This window comes from Penicillium paradoxum (assembly GCF_028828445.1).
Source record: "Penicillium paradoxum strain IBT 22861 chromosome Unknown utg000002l_segment0_segment0, whole genome shotgun sequence".
NCBI classification, from domain to species: Eukaryota; Fungi; Ascomycota; class Eurotiomycetes; order Eurotiales; family Aspergillaceae; genus Penicillium; species Penicillium paradoxum.
In genome coordinates, this window is record NW_026643180.1 from 748,109 (window position 1) to 763,741 (window position 15,633).

The 15,633-nt window shown below is 48.7% G+C and overlaps 6 protein-coding genes across 6 annotated transcripts; 3 read left to right on the forward strand and 3 right to left on the reverse strand.

The window, feature by feature from the left end:
- Positions 1–1,617: 1,617 nt before the first annotated feature.
- N7457_000272 (uncharacterized protein) lies at positions 1,618–3,623 on the forward strand (the record flags this gene model as incomplete). The annotated part of the gene is made up of 8 exons (XM_057171340.1): positions 1,618–2,030; positions 2,103–2,528; positions 2,583–2,660; positions 2,709–2,941; positions 2,999–3,110; positions 3,168–3,272; positions 3,324–3,505; positions 3,568–3,623. 8 exons carry the CDS (start codon positions 1,618–1,620, stop codon positions 3,621–3,623), a joined length of 1,605 nt encoding a protein of 534 aa, XP_057035243.1.
- A 467-nt stretch (positions 3,624–4,090) lies between these two features.
- Positions 4,091–5,338, reverse strand: N7457_000273 (CCDC174 family protein; the record flags this gene model as incomplete). The annotated part of the gene is made up of 1 exon (XM_057171341.1): positions 4,091–5,338. One exon carries the CDS (start codon positions 5,336–5,338, stop codon positions 4,091–4,093), a length of 1,248 nt encoding a protein of 415 aa, XP_057035244.1.
- Positions 5,339–5,670: 332 nt separating this feature from the next.
- N7457_000274 (homoserine dehydrogenase) lies at positions 5,671–6,840 on the forward strand (the record flags this gene model as incomplete). Its single annotated transcript, XM_057171342.1, has 2 exons — positions 5,671–5,704; positions 5,762–6,840. 2 exons carry the CDS (start codon positions 5,671–5,673, stop codon positions 6,838–6,840), a joined length of 1,113 nt encoding a protein of 370 aa, XP_057035245.1.
- Positions 6,841–7,047: 207 nt separating this feature from the next.
- On the reverse strand, positions 7,048–9,466 carry N7457_000275 (heme-dependent oxidative N-demethylase family protein; the record flags this gene model as incomplete). The annotated part of the gene is made up of 4 exons (XM_057171343.1): positions 7,048–7,278; positions 7,330–8,012; positions 8,067–8,351; positions 9,004–9,466. 4 exons carry the CDS (start codon positions 9,464–9,466, stop codon positions 7,048–7,050), a joined length of 1,662 nt encoding a protein of 553 aa, XP_057035246.1.
- A 1,340-nt stretch (positions 9,467–10,806) lies between these two features.
- On the reverse strand, positions 10,807–14,281 carry N7457_000276 (uncharacterized protein; the record flags this gene model as incomplete). Its single annotated transcript, XM_057171344.1, has 3 exons — positions 10,807–12,564; positions 12,642–14,182; positions 14,233–14,281. The coding sequence occupies 3 exons, from the start codon at positions 14,279–14,281 to the stop codon at positions 10,807–10,809; spliced, it is 3,348 nt and encodes a 1,115-aa protein (XP_057035247.1).
- Positions 14,282–15,197: 916 nt separating this feature from the next.
- On the forward strand, positions 15,198–15,547 carry N7457_000277 (uncharacterized protein; the record flags this gene model as incomplete). The annotated part of the gene is made up of 2 exons (XM_057171345.1): positions 15,198–15,220; positions 15,313–15,547. 2 exons carry the CDS (start codon positions 15,198–15,200, stop codon positions 15,545–15,547), a joined length of 258 nt encoding a protein of 85 aa, XP_057035248.1.
- Positions 15,548–15,633: the final 86 nt, after the last annotated feature.

The window sequence follows — 15,633 nt, forward strand, 5'->3', positions numbered from 1 at the left end:
TTACATCTAGCCCTCTATAGTCATGACTTAGCGATACTAACACAGACCGGAGTCTATATGAATTCCAGAACCCCAACAAAATTCCTGCATAAACCTCAATGCATAGGCGCTTTTGCCTTCTATGATGATATAGTAGATTAAAGTCCACCGTCATGGCCACCGGGGGCCCTTCCGATCGGATGCGATTTCTGAAACCGTGAGCTTCACCAATCCAGGAGGACATAGGCCCGATATGCCAATTGCCTGCTGCGGATATGGTCTAAGCCTTCCATGTCACGACTATACTCAGTAGCCGAGGTTGACAACCTTGTAGCGTCAAACCACGTCAGTGCAAGCTTATTACCTATAGCTATCATGAATACCCAATCAGGTTGGACTTCCAGTGTTATCCTTGTAATCCATTGAGTCTTTTCTCCCATCCTAACGAAGAATTTGGTAGGAACAATCTGTTCCTCGGAGTCGAAAACTTACCATGAACGGCCCTAGAGAACTTTATCGCTCAGGCAGACCATTTAGCAACCTGGAAGGATTGACTTCAATGTGGTTTCCATAGAGACAGGGCAGTCTTGGCCCCAACAAGCTCTTTGCGCGAGTCATGCTGCGATGGATGTTCTAGCCCGTTCTAAATTCAAGCTTTGCATGTACTAATCATCCCACTATTGTTAGGCAGATATGCATACATGGACCAACACAATGCAATTATACAACTCATTGGCCACGACTGGCACCATTGCACTTCTGGGTTTGTGCAATAAATCGGCGTTGAACACCTGGGCAGACAGCCCATAGTGAGTCATTGAGCTTAACTTCCAACCCTGCAACTGGGGAGGGTTAGGTCCTGACTCCTGAGTCCTGACCTGATTTCACCAGATCCACATCCCCAGTCATTACCAATTCTATGGAGAACCTTTGTTGGGTATCATCGCGGCCAAAGGATCGATGAAGTGTCCGACATTTATGCTGAGTTGGAGCGAACCAATGACCCCAGAAGCTACTCCGGACTTCGCATGTACTGGTTTCGCCGGGAATCCCTTCACTTGCCCTCATCCAATATAGACTTTTCCCCAGCATGGAGTCAACATATCAGATCCAGGTCCCAAGATTTCATTCGTCTGCTGCTTCTCCCATTGGTACTTTCTGTGTATCCCCCAGCACCACATCTACCTTATGATTGGTCTACGGGGTTGTGTCGATGAGCCAGTGCTTTTTCTCCACATTTAGGGCTGTGGGATACCGATGTTGTGAACCGTGAGAATTGTGCCTACCAGATTGTACAAGGCGATCGGATCTCAACACATCTTCGCCTAATGGGACAACTTGCGCTGAACGGGCTGGCCGCTGAATATGCCGAAGAGACCAGGACTCCACCATGTCCCCGCCATTCGCGCGTGAACACGTCAGGTCGTGGACGCAAGGGAACCCCCTGTCCAGAGCCTCATAGGTTAGTGTGTTGTTGCTGGGTTCCCTTTATAATGGCCCGGCTATGACTTGTTAAATAATCTTAATTGTCCACATGTGAGCTTATTGGCTTTGGATCCCACCATTTCGTTGCCCCTCCATTCTTCAGTTTTCCCCTCAAAAACACCCTCAACCCTCTATGGCCTGACCCTGTGGAAGATGGCTCTGCGCAAATCTGCCGAGAACGCCGAGGACGTGGCGGCTGCGTTCACTACTTTTCGAACCCCTCTCCCAGAGCACGCAGCCGAGGTAACATCGCTCATCGCCGACCTATATGCAATCAGCTCGTCCTTGGCTACATTGGAGGATCTAACCAAAGATCCCCGTTATCGGCGCAATGTGGCTCTGATCCGATCCGATTTGAACATCCTGCGCGCCAGTCTCAATCACACCCTCGAGGACATCCTCGAATCCTTCAGGAGTCTCGATGGCGGGAAGGCGAGTCCCGTGGGGTACAAGCGGACATGGATGACTCTGAACCGCTTCTTTTATGACGAATCGAACTATTCCCTGGCGACTCGCTTGACCAAGTATAACATAATGCTGAAGGAGCTAAGTGACTTGACGAAAAAGTAGGTGCTTCACATGAACCACAATTAGCACAAACCTACAGGCGTACCTATACTTATCTATGGTCTTGCTAGTAACCACCACGATTCACCGCTGTTCGCAGGCCTACAGAAAAACATGAAAACACTCCTTGCCGTACAAGACCGCCGTCTCAATTCTCGCATGGGGCGCATGACGCTCGGCCGAAATCCTTCGTCCAGCGGCAGTAGCGCCGGGCCATCTAGCCCCATTATTAATGACCGGAGGACACCGCGGCGCAGGTCATACGAGCGCACTCGTCCCGTGCACATGTCTCCTCCGGAGCCGATGTCGCCTTCATCGGGGACGTTTTCGGATTTGCTGCCGTCGGCCCCGTCGGTACCAGGCTCACCGGTGACTTCTACAACCGCAACGACGGCTACGAGCTACTCAGCTATCTCTGATGTGATCAAGGAACACTGGGCCAAGGAATCATTCACGTCTAATAGCACCAACAATCCTCTCCCAGCAGTGCGGGAAAGGTACGTAGTTTATAATTCTTGCTTTTCCCATCTTGCTCATATATTTGACGATAGATCACGATGCGATGCAGTACCTCAACCAGGCATCAGAGAAGCAATCAAAGAAAAGGGCTACGAAGAGCTTCTCCAAATGCACGTTCAAGATCTTCCCTTCTTAGATATATAGCTAACACGATACAGAGCCCTCAATGACGAGTCTGACATGCGAGTATCATTTTATCTAAGGGAATCAGACCACCGCGTCCGCATCCTATGCAAAGTACCCCACCGAGGCAGACCTAGCGACTACTGGTGCTTGCCACTTAATCTACTCGAAGTCTTGCGAAACGGCTCCTGTCTCCGCCTCTGCAGACGACGGAACGGTGGAACAGAGCTTGTGCTATGGGCTCAATTGAAATTCACCACGATGGAAGGTCAGTTCCCAAGATCCAACATTTGTTCCTGAGCCGACATATTAATCCAATTTACAGATCTGGTGAATTTCCATAGTACGTTCCTTGCCTTACGCTCGCAAGATGCAGGCCATCCCGTCGGAGAGATCTTAGACCACGAAATACAAGACGAAGAGGAACTCTTTGGCGGGTAACGATCCCCAACAGGAAACATGTTATCGCATACCGAAAGGCTAATCCGCTCCAGAAAAATCTCCGACGATGGATATATGCATGCACTACGCGTGTTCGAAGACCTGGATACCGGAGCCGTCAGACTCCAGGCCTCGGTCCACGAAGGCGGGTTGAAACGGTATGTCAACTGTTCATTAGCGGCTCTAGATCGCGGTACTGATAACTCTAGAACACCGGTTTGGACAGCCTTCATCACCCACAATATTGGCAAACGCAGCTGGCTTCGATACCATGATTCCAGGACGTTGATGTTGCGTGATACCAAAGCCGTGGTTTTCATGTCCGCGGAGGATTATTCTCTCCCGCAGACGCCTCAGGGACATCTGATGTTGACGTTTACCAGTTCGGCAGGTAAGTTGGCTCCCGTGATGATTCCTACCGCGGTCAAACCGTTGGCTGACTTGAAGATTTAGATGCGAAGGAATTCATCAAAGTTGTGGATGAAATCGCCGAGGATCATCTTCGGTGAGGTATTATAGCGATTGTGACTGGCTTTGCATTTTATAATTGAATGATTCGTGGATTCTGACGAATGACGAGTTACGCTGATATGACTGACGATTTAATGTTTTCAAAAGCCGCTTCTTTCTGATATCCAATTGCTCGTTTTCTGCTTTGGGAACCCTATGTTCTTGTCTACAATGGATGGTATACTCACCTTGGACTGAGTACACCAGAATACCATTGGTGTTACTAGTTGACTATATCCATCAGTCCTAGGTCCATGATATACTTGGCGATCATCGTGTATTTGTTGTTTCCTCAATCCATGTTGAAGGCTATTGGAGGGTGCAGATACGATTTGATTCAATCAAATTTCATTCAAAGATAAAAGTAGCAAGTAGCGAATAGCGAGTAGAGCTGCAAGGTAATCAGGGGTATCAAAAACATAATAAACAAACAATGAGAGCACTGAAAGCGCTAGAGAATGCAGTATCAGTCCTCCGCAAGATATCTCAAGAATTCAGCTTTCTTTTCAGCGGCAAAGTATTCCAATGAATCTTCCGAGAGAATGTAACGGCGGTAAAGTGGGCATTTGGTATCAACAGGTGGGGGATCGCTTCCAGGAGGACCGTGGAGCCATCGCTTGGTAACCGTGGTACGCCAGTCAGGCTTTGGTTGCGGCGGTTGCGGGTTTTTTTCAGCTTCAATTTCGGCCAAGCGACGTCTCTCCGCAGCTTCAGCGAATACTTTCTTGATCTTCTCCATTCGCTCCGCCAAACGAATCTTTTCGTCGGCGTACCATTCTTCATGTGTTTGTCTTTGCCGCTTGGCCAAAGTCTCTCGTCGCATAGCTAGGAGCTCTTCCATCTGTTTCTTGCGCTCCTCCTCGTCGGTAGAGAAGGTATAGAATCCAGTTCCACGGTTGCGCACCTCCTCTTCGGCGTCGTAGTGCTTGTTTTCTGGCGGAGTGGGCGAGCGGTCGCGACGAGCAGCCAGACGAGACATATGCGATGCAATCTTGGCATCGGGATTGAAAGCCTCGGTTTGAACGGCTTCTCCGTAGATGAGATTGTCAGGGCGAGCCGGGCGCCAGCGTTCCTGGGCAGCTGGACCACCAGCTTCTTCATCCTTGGCGCGGGCGGCTTCCGCAGCCTCGGCGCGAGTGCCACGGCGAGAACGGCCAAACTCGTCTTCGTAGGAAATAATAGATGCATTGTCGTCATCAGAAGCATCTTGCTTCAGCTGCTGTTCGTTTGCATGCTTGAGATCGAAGTCGACCAATCCTTCCTTCTCTTTGCGTCGTAGACGGGCTAGATAGGCCTCCGGGTTGGATGGGTCAATATCCATCTCATCATCATCGCTGTCATCGGCAAGATGGATGCCCTTCTTCATGTCTTCGTACTGGCGCACCTTTTCCTCCATGCGACGTCGAGAGCGACCCAGGGTGGCGGCATCAATGGAGCCAAGATCCTGGGTGCTTTTGTGTACTTGCTTGAGAGCCCGGTTGTCATCTGCAAGATCGGCAGCCGCACGCTTCTGAGCGCCCTTGTTGTGCTTGGAGAACAGATCGGGCTTCGGGTTTTTAGAGGGACGCTGACGCCCACGCGAGGGAGCAGAAGTCGCATCTTGGGCGATAAGTGAAGAGAGTTGGGAGCTGAAGGCGAGACTTGCGCTGTTCTGTTCAGTCTTCATCTTCTTGGAACGTGGTTGCCCATACAGGGCACCCTGATCGGCAGGCATGATGATGTGACCTAGATGTGAAGAGTGCTGTGTAGAAGGAAAGAAGGTTGACAGGATGTTTGACGACTATATTGGTCTTATCGATAGGCCCGATTGGCACTATCCACACCGCCGAACATACCGCCGGATCTGCCGCCGAACTCAATTTCTGCCAGAAGATGATGACTAACGCCGATATTCGGGACAGCCCCGCGCCCCACTACGCAGGTGAATAGATCAGGCCTGACTCAATTGATCATTCTTCTAGTTTCAATCTGATAGTGAACTCTTGGTTGAGAATCAGAACGGACACATAATTGAAAATATCCAGAAAGAAATACTCAATCAGCATCATGTCAGCTAACCCTATCTACCTTGGTGTCATCGGTATGTACCCCTCATCACCGAAGTCTAGGAAGAAGTTCTAATGACTTGATTATTCAGGTGTCGGAGGTGTTGGCACTGCTTTCCTCCAGCAGCTTGCCCGTCTTCCCAATGCGCCCCAGCTCGTTCTGCTCGCCCGTTCCTCCCAGACCCTCCTTGCCCCGACTCCTACCTATTCGCCGGCCATTCCTGCCGCTGACTGGGCCACAGCAGCCGCTGCACCATCTCTGACCAAGAGCGGAGCTCTCCAGGCCGAGGAGATTGCTACATATCTTGCCTCAGCCCCAGGCCGAGCCATTCTGGTCGATAACACTTCTGACATTAGCCTCGCCCGGCAATACCCCACATTCCTCAAGAAGGGCATCTCAGTGGTGACCCCGAACAAGAAGGGATTCTCCGATGATTTGTCCCTGTGGAAGGATATATTTGCCTCCGCAGCTGAGGGCAAGGCCCTCGTGTACCACGAGAGCACCGTCGGCGCCGGCCTCCCTGTTCTCTCCACACTGAAGGACCTGGTGGCTACTGGTGACGAGGTTACTCGCATCGAGGGTGTTTTCTCTGGCACTCTGTCTTTCCTTTTCAACACCTTCGCCCCCGCATCAGGCTCTTCCGATGCCCAATGGAGCGCTGTCGTTGCCCAGGCCAAGGAGTTGGGCTACACCGAGCCTGATCCTCGTGATGACCTGAATGGCATGGATGTTGCCCGCAAGCTCACCATCCTGGCCCGCATTGCCGGTCTGGAGGTCTCCCGCCCCGACTCTTTCCCCATTGAGTCGCTCATTCCCGAAGAGCTCGCTTCTTTGCCCTCATCTGCCGAAGGCATCACTCAGTTCATGACCCGCCTTCCTGAGTTTGATGCCCAGATGGCCAACATCAAGGACACTGCTGAGAAGCAGGGCAAGGTTGTGCGCTACGTTGGTAGCATTGACGTCGCTGCCAAGGCTGTCAAGGTCGGTCTGCAGTACTTTGACAAGGACAGCTCCATCGCTGGTCTGAAGGGCAGTGACAACATCATCAGCTTCTACACCAAGCGCTATGGTGCCAACCCCTTGATTGTCCAGGGTGCCGGTGCCGGTGGTGATGTCACTGCCATGGGTGTTTCAGCAGACCTTATCAAGGTCGTCGAGCGCCTGCGCTAAGTTATTGACTCTTGGGGTTTAAAAAGAAGAATACCAAATTTTGACAATGAATATAAATACCCTTCCTTAGATTTGCAGATTGTTCCCAGTATTCATTGCTACATGATAGATCCCATACAGAGTTCCCAAGGATGTCAATAGGCAAATTCTAGAATAACGTTGAAGCCGCGAACTAACAAGTTCGTATAGCATAGATAATGCATAGATCTAAGTCCTTAGGAACTGCTTCAATGCCTCTCCCCACACATCCCCCCTCTTATAAATATGCATATCCGGCACATTCCCTTTCTTCAGCCCGTCAATGGCATTCGCAAATTCCTCACCAAGACCCTCATCCTTGATTTGCCTAACCGGATAGACATAAGTGTGCACACCAAAGACCACAGCCCTAGACACGGGTAGTCGATACAATGTCTGTCTTTCAGATCGAAGGAAAGTCTATACCATCGTCAGCTTTGTTGCCTCCTTTAAACCTGATAGCAACCATACCTTATCAACATCTAATTCCTCGGGCTTGATAGCTTCTTCCTTCTTCCCCGACACAGCATGTGTTCCACCAAACGCAGCAAACAGCCCCGTATCAATAGTCACACTCCAATTAGCCCTTTTAACAAAGGTCCCAACCTCGATTCGCGCAAAGAACCTATCCATACTGCGCTCGATCTTTTCTCCATACCCCGGGACCGGCCCGTGGATGTCTACCAAGCGCAGACCAAGTTTCTTGCGCGTGTTGAAGCCCGCTGGGAAACACGTTGCGTATGCTTGCAGGACATATCTTGGTTGTTCTTCGCTCTCCCGGGAGAGTTCGGGGAGAAGGATCAAGAAATCCTCGTCAACTGTCTGGGCTAAGATTTCTAGTGCTTGGATTGTTGGAGTGGTTGGTGATAGGGTTGTCGGCCAGGCTTCACCTGTGACCAGGTTTTGGAAAATTGAGCTATCAGGGTTGAGCTGGAACATGCTCGGGTATCGGGTTGGGAGGTATGTTCTCAGCACGAAAGTGTAGAGTTCGCCGATGGCAGGGCGAATGCGTGGATCCTGGGCTGGGGTTTGGTCGTTGTTGATCGCCACCACTATATCATGGTGGTTGTGAACGACGGATTTGCGAAGGGCGATTCGGTCCTTGTATGTCTTGTCGATTTGGATGAGCTCTGATGGGTCAAGCGTTTCGATTGCTATTATATATGTTAGCCTGAGGTGTGTACAGTGGCCCAATACATAGCACCAACCCATGGTCAAGTTATACTTGTCTTTCCCTTTAAATGGCCGCAATTGCAACGGCTTAGTTTTCTGCCAGTCAAACCCTTCTAGAGGTGTAATGGAAGGTTGTTTCTCATCCGAATAGGTTGTCTTCGTCTTCCCTGACGCACTTGCATTGCGGGACTCTCGACCCCTCCATTGGTAGATACATACGCCCACAATGAGGATAGACAGAAGGTAAGTTATGGGCAATAAAGGCCGTTGCCAACCGATGTCTAGCTTGTTGTATAGAGCTTCTGCCATCTTCCGAATGACTGGGTGGACGTGAGCTATGCCAATCTCCAAGGCAGGGTTATATGTTGGAGTCCAGACTATTTACTCCGCATCTTCTCCGCACGAGAAGGCAAACTCAGATCGGAGCTTATCATCTTCTGCACTTTCACTGGCTGAAACCTCCGTGTATGTTTCCTGATTGACTCGTAAGGCCGAAATCACATTCAAGGCTGCGGGGTTGGTGTGAGATAAGAGGATAACATTGGGTTGGGGTTACTATTGAATTGACTCCCAACCCGCTGCACTTCGGTATGTGTAGATCGGTATAATCATAGATTGGGCCGTGCTCTGCAAGTGTTGTACAATCTTCGGCAGAAGAGGGGGAGTATTAGGAGGCACCAAGTCCTCGAGCATGCGTCACAAGCCTCGCAGTGCTGAGATTCGAAGGCAAGCAAATAAAAAAGATGCATACTCGCTCAGGTAAGTCAACAAAAGATTGGAACAAGACACAATATAGGTATAACAAAACAATAACTCCCCAAACTTCGAAGCTTCTCTCACTGGAATCCCGGACGCACAGATAAAGATAGTAACACAAAATCATAAACATCATCACATCGCACTTCTCACAATGAGAGAGATCAGATCGTCATATCTGTCCTAAGCTCCGTTGTTTCAAGACCCCATCCCCACTCAAATCTGGCTTCGGTCCTTGGGCAGCAGAGCCCACGTTCTGCTTGCGAGAGTCCTCACCGTCTTTCTCGTTCTTCAGCTGCGAAGAATCATCTTGATCCGGCCCTTCGCTATCGCCGGTATCTGTCTCCACACCGCGCAGTCCAAACGCTCTCCGTTGCCCGCCCGGACGTTCATTCAAGCTCGGCGCGCGAGGACGCTGCCGACCACGTGCGCGCCCGCCGATCCAGGGTACTTCCCAGAGGATCAGTCGGTAGATCCAAATTGTTGCATCGAGAAGTACGAGGAAGGCCCAGGGGCCGATAGTGATGAGGCCGAGGAGGAACTGCGGAATCCGGGGTAGATTAGCGACTGCGTCATCGAGAAGGGGTGAAGGAACTACAAGGAAAACAAGACGGAAACTCACGAAGACATGAGCGGCCCAGCTCTCGATGTCCGCTGGTAGAATGGAGTACCACGCCATTTCGCTGTGAGTTAAGAGTGCTGCTATGAGCCTCGGGAGGTTGCGGTTGCAGGTGGGTTGGAGCTGTGTCGGTGTTTAGGCTGCGACTCGATCCACCCTCGTTGATAGCTCCTTTAGCACAGCTGCATCATTTCTTTATCGGTCGCTAGCCATTCTAGATTCTCGACTAGGAAATAGAAAAACCACAGATTCGAAATCGTATAGAGTAGTCGGTACTAGCTCTCGGATTCCCCAATGGCTATCCTGCCATGTGATTGGCTGGGCCCTGGATATTCACGTGATAGTAGGCCTGATATTCGAGGCTGCAATTGCTGCATTGATGCCTGATCTATTAGGTGTCATACCAAGCCCTAATGCGAAGATGTATACTCCGTACTCCGTACGGAGTAGCGCTCAGGGATTGGTTTCAAATGAAATCAAATTAGCTGTTTAGGTATGCCTAACACTGGGCCGGCCTCGACATCACTCATCATCTTACTGTAAACAATAGCCCCTAATTGAAGCTATTGATAATGGAAGATTATATATGTGAAAAGGATTTCTAACAAGACTTCACAAGGCCGCAAACAGGGCCAACTATATGAAAAGCTTCATCTTGCCTGCTTTCCAAGGTTGAAGCCACGTATATACCTTAGCTATGCAATGATTGAGGTCATCGTAATTCGGGCATTCTGGTTTCTATCAGTTTTAAACCAGGCAGATTTAGGTAGTTAATTCAATTTTTATCGAAACCCATTAAGCGCTATACACCTTCACAAAGCTATATATCACGCTAGCTAACAGGACTTACAAGATCGAGAAAGAAGTAGAGATCATTCCTAAATTCGGAAAGGCTGTTGCGAATCCACTCGACGTATCAACCTGCAACTTGCCCGTTCAGGATCTTCCTATCTTGATTCGTTGTCATTCTGACGTTCCTGGGTGCTTGGAGCTAAGTGAAGGAGGCAAGGGCCGTTGTCGATATCTTTAAGAAGACTTACTTTCCCAACCAGTCGATGTATACATAAATGAATTCTCCACGGATTCGCCACATTTGTGATGGTTATATATATCTCAGAAAGGTAGTTCTGCTAATGCTATCTACCGACCTGTTCCAAGCTTTCTTGTCCTCGGTGGCAATAAAGCCAGCTGACGTAGATACTTTAAGCTTCATAGGATGTCTCCTTTGGTCTGAAAGCCTTTCCCCATTTGGCGTGAAGATCATTCAACCCGCTTTTTTCTCACTGTACAGAAGTTCTTATATCAAACAAAAATAATTTAACAATGACCAGTCAAGATATATTACCATTCGATGAAGGTTGATTGCAATATTTACCTGGAGAACCATGGCATGACGTGTATCATTCCTCAGGGTACTTGTACATATCAACAGACTGCACAGCAGGAAGAGTATCCGATAGCAGAGCAGAATCAAAGGTGAAGAAGAGCACTCGCCCTGAAGAACAACTGATACAAAGTGTTGATTCTGAAAAAACACCGCCAGTCTTAGGAGCTAATCGGTACTCTGGTGGCAGCCATAACAGGCATTCAGAGTTCCGGGTGATGCACGTATAATCTTTGCTAATGCCATACACTTGGTGATCGCAATAAGCACTATGTGTGAGTGCATTGGGCCCGTAAGCAGAAAATGAAGTCGATCCGACCGTACCATCGAATAGTTTAAGATCTGGATTTTCCAAGAAGAACTGTTTCACTTCCCATTCGGTGGGGAATGTCTGCATGCATGTCCCGCTTTTTATATCCCACACCCGAACTTCATTGCCATTTGACTGTTCTGCAAAAAGTTTGAGATCATTTGAGAACATGAAGGTGTATGTTTTCCCTCTCGGACCTTTTGCAGTCTGAAGGCGCTGCCCGCTTTGGGTATCCCATATCATGATTTCGCACGGGCCCCAGCCGGTATCTTCTGCAACTGAGGCGAGGAGCCTGGAATTGTGAGAAAAGTGCAATGAGGATGTACAACTATGACTGTCAAATTGGCGCGGTTGTTGCCGGCTTTTGGCATCCCATATCCTGATTGTGCGATCACCTGAAGCTGAAGCGAGGAACTGAGAATCATGTGAGAAGACAACCGTTTCGATGGGAGATTGATGACCCTGAAACATCTGGAGGCATGTTCCGTTGTCAATGTCCCATATTTTGATACTATGGTCTGCCGAGCCCGAGGCGAGAAGTTTCGAATCATGTGAAAATGTGACTGAAGTTATGTACGGCCCATGATCATCAAGGATCATGAGGCATTTCCAGTCACTAGTCTTCCAGAGCTTTGTAGTCTTGTCCAAGGATGTGGCAAGAAGTTGGGAATCATGGGACAAGGCGACCGTGTAGAAAATCTCTCCATATATGTTGATGGTATGAAGGCAGTTTCCACTATTCGTATCCCATACCTTGATTTCTCGATTGCTTGAAGTTGACGCAAGAAGCTGACCATCTCGGGAGAAGGTGAGTTGCCGAATACGATCGGAGTGTCCTTCTAGAATCTTGAATGATTTTGCGTTGCTAGTATTCCAGAACTTGATAATTCCCGTTCTTGATCCGGTTGCAAGAAAATCGGAGTTTGGAAAGAAGGCGACGCACATGAAGGCTTGACCCCAATTACGCCCCATCATGTGATGGCCTTCGAGCCTAATGACGCATTGCCCGCTGCTAGTTTCCCAAATTTTGATAGAATCCTCTGAGACCACGGCCAGCAGTTTCAAATCGTGAGAGAAACCGACAGAATAAAACTCTTCGCTATCCTCACGAAAAGTAGATAGACATTTTCCACTACCAGCATCCCATATCTTAGCAGTATGATCGTAAGCAAACGAGGCAATGAGCTTAGAATCATGAGAGAAACAGGCCGAACAGACTTGGTCATTGTGTCCTTCGAGGGCCTGCAAGAATGGACTCCAGTGATATTCCACGGCCGGTTTATTAAGTATCCAAGAAGGTTGCTGTGCTTGATATTGAAGCCTTGTTATGCTCTTCTCCGGACTGAACATCAAGGCAGCCGCATACACTTGGAGTGGCCAATCTCTGATCCCGCTTTGATTGTACAAGACAAACCGACAGGCATCTTGTACCCTATCGACCAATGCAGTGTGCCGTGATTTTGCCTGTATATAGAGAGTATCATATCTTAGCAAGTCCATAATTTCAATATTTGTGTTCATGTGCAATCATGTGTACATACCTTGATCAAGGCATCGAGTTTTAGCATTGAAGTTATACCCTCTGATATGCTTCTCAATAAGCTAATAGCTTCAAGCCAATGAAGGTAGTTGTTGCGGAAGAATGTATCGACTGGACCGCCTTCCTCAAAGTCACCGGGCACATCTGCGAAGACCCGGCGAGAGCACATTTGGAGATGTTCCACCCAATAAAGACATGCATAGCGGATTGCAGCTAATGGGTCAGGATCCGGTTGCTCAACTTGGCCGATGGGATATCCAGGATGTACCAGATTGTAAATGTCACGCCGAAGCGTTCTGTTCATGACGTCCAACGATTTTGAAAAAATGCCATGATGTACAATTTCTTCCCCACGGGGAAAGATCTTATCGACTGCTTCTCGACTAAGAAAATCCTTGGCAGATTGATGAACTAGCAATATTGTAGATCCTCGAAGCGTGAGGAAAGAGCCGCAAAGACCTATTATTTCTTCAAGGTCTGAAAGTCCAATGTCTTCGGGAAGGTCGACGTAGGATCCAAGATCGTCCAATGTAATGGGACGATACACCACTGTGCTAAGACCAAGTATGGACTTGCAGAGCTCAGCATCCGCAGTTTTGTCTATCTGATCTAACATTCGTTGATAGAGCCGATCAAGACCAGCAGGAAACTCTTCCAACTTCCTACGAACGGTCCTTCTCGAAACTTCGAATTTGGCAATTTCCTCGCAGACCAGGGCCACCCAGAGGAAGGTACCATGAGCATTCGCTAATAGATATTGAGAAACAGCATCGCGGGTATCATCGGAGTATTTCTTTTTGGTTTGCAATGTCTGAGCCTTGTAGTGGATGTAGGAAGTCACGGCTTTTGAAATAGCAGCTTCGTTGAGCTCAAGCCAGAGCCTTTCTGTTCGGGGCGCTGTTTCAATGACCTGCTCGATTGATGGCCAGTTACGGCTTGAGACGAGCCACTTGACACATGGATACAAATGTGAATTTTCCACTATGAAATCAAGAAGACGGTCCAATCCTGTGGTGCATTCGTCAAGGGCGTCGATTATCAAATATGTCGTGGGCAACGATCGATCTCGGAGGATATTCGTCAAGATCGCCAACAGTGTCTCCCAAGCATTCACGTCCTCGAAGACCTTTGCTCCAGCGGTATCATACTCGCGCCGCACATGAGAGATAAGATCAGGGTGCTGATCAATCAACATGAAGATCAAACCACGAATGACAGCAGTAGCATGGTTTATACGAGCATCTGCTGCCTGGCAGAAGAAGAAGGCAATAGTGGTCTTTGGAGACGGGGCAGACTTGGTCAGTTCGTTTATGATTCCACACAGAAGCATTGTTTTGCCTTTCCCGGGGTCGCCTTTGATCCAAAGAAGTTGACTCTCTTCATTGTCGCACCATTGTTTGAAATCCGCATTTTCAAGGACCCAGTTATATGCGTCTTCAAATAATCCACCCTTGACTCTCTCGATCCGATCTTTATCCCGGCGAGGATCAGTCGCATGTAAAGCCCACAGGCAGTTTCGATTTTCTAAGGCTTCATGGTTATCTAGAAAGGATGTTAATACACATGTGAAGCAACGGGTTGTCAGCTCTTACCAGGCTGTGAATAGAAATTTGCTGTGATATCAGCGTGGTTTTCCACCATCTGCAGCCCCGAGTTAACCCCACAAAAGGATGAGTTAGCTATCCGATTCCCAGACTTGCCACTCAATGCACTAGAATTGTTGATTTCCTCCATCTCATCCCGCGGGTTTGCTGACCCGAAAGCCACAGGCGTGAGGTGGATGAGGCAATGAGTAACAGTTATTCTATCTCAGATCGATTTCGCCCCGAATTGTGCTTGTGGAAGCCTGCCCTGTTCAGCCGCACCCCGCCATCGGGTGAATGTTTATACGAAGTTGGGGGACATGGACTAGTGGTGAACGCTACGCCGGTTTGAGCAGGAGCTCTGGACTGGGGATATCCATGTTTACCTGTGAGCTTAGCACGAAAAGCACATCTTGCTCACCTAGGTCTCGCTGAATCCTTAGCTAAATTGTCTGCATGTCCAAACATGTTCACTGCCTAATGGGCAGTTCTGGTTTCATTCATTCATTCAGTCATCCATTCATTCCTTTCTGTCTTTCTTTCCAATTATTTATTAAGACCCGCACAATACCTCGTGAACAAGGGAGAATACTCCTTTATATAAACATTTGAAAGTTGTATAGGCTTTGTTTCTTTCATCATGTTATACTATAACTACATCATACATGTGCAACCAAGAACCAACCTCTATAGACATCTCAGACTTCAACTTACTGACACAATACGCCCCCCGAAGCTTGAACCTGATAAGCAAGAAACAAGATCTCCAACTCATAAAGGGACCTCACTGCAACCGCCAACATGCATGTCAGATTACTACAAATCACCGTAGCCATAGTCGCCTACATCACAGCCACAGCACAACCCCTAGTAGATATCGACACAAAACCAAGCCTTCATTCCCGCCCAGCCCCCCAAACCTACAGCTGTACTGGTTCAGGCATGTGCAACAGACAGATGAGTAGATCACTATCATGGGCCTGCAACAGCGCCCTAGGTAAGATTGATGCTAGTGCAACATACAAAACTGGGTACGTATCTTCCCAGGTTGTGTCCACATATATGTTCTAGAAACTAACTTTGTACTAGTGGCCAGGCGCGTCATACTGGGGTTTGTGTCAATATGCCCTCGGAAGCCTTTGGGTGCGGTATCTTTGTCTCTGGACCGAAGGGGTGCGCTCGGACTGGAGCACAAATGATACAGGCGGTCTCGGATATTCGGACTCGGGGAAAGTGTGTCATCTGTGGGTGGGTTATGGAGGACGAGGATTCCTCGGATGGTGATGGGTGCAAGGTCAAGATTGATTATGTTTCTGGTTGCTAGAGACTGTATTAAGATTCTTGAATACACAGACAAGGTAAGGTGCTAAGGAGGATAGAAAGAAAGACGGACTTGTGAGTGCGAATTTG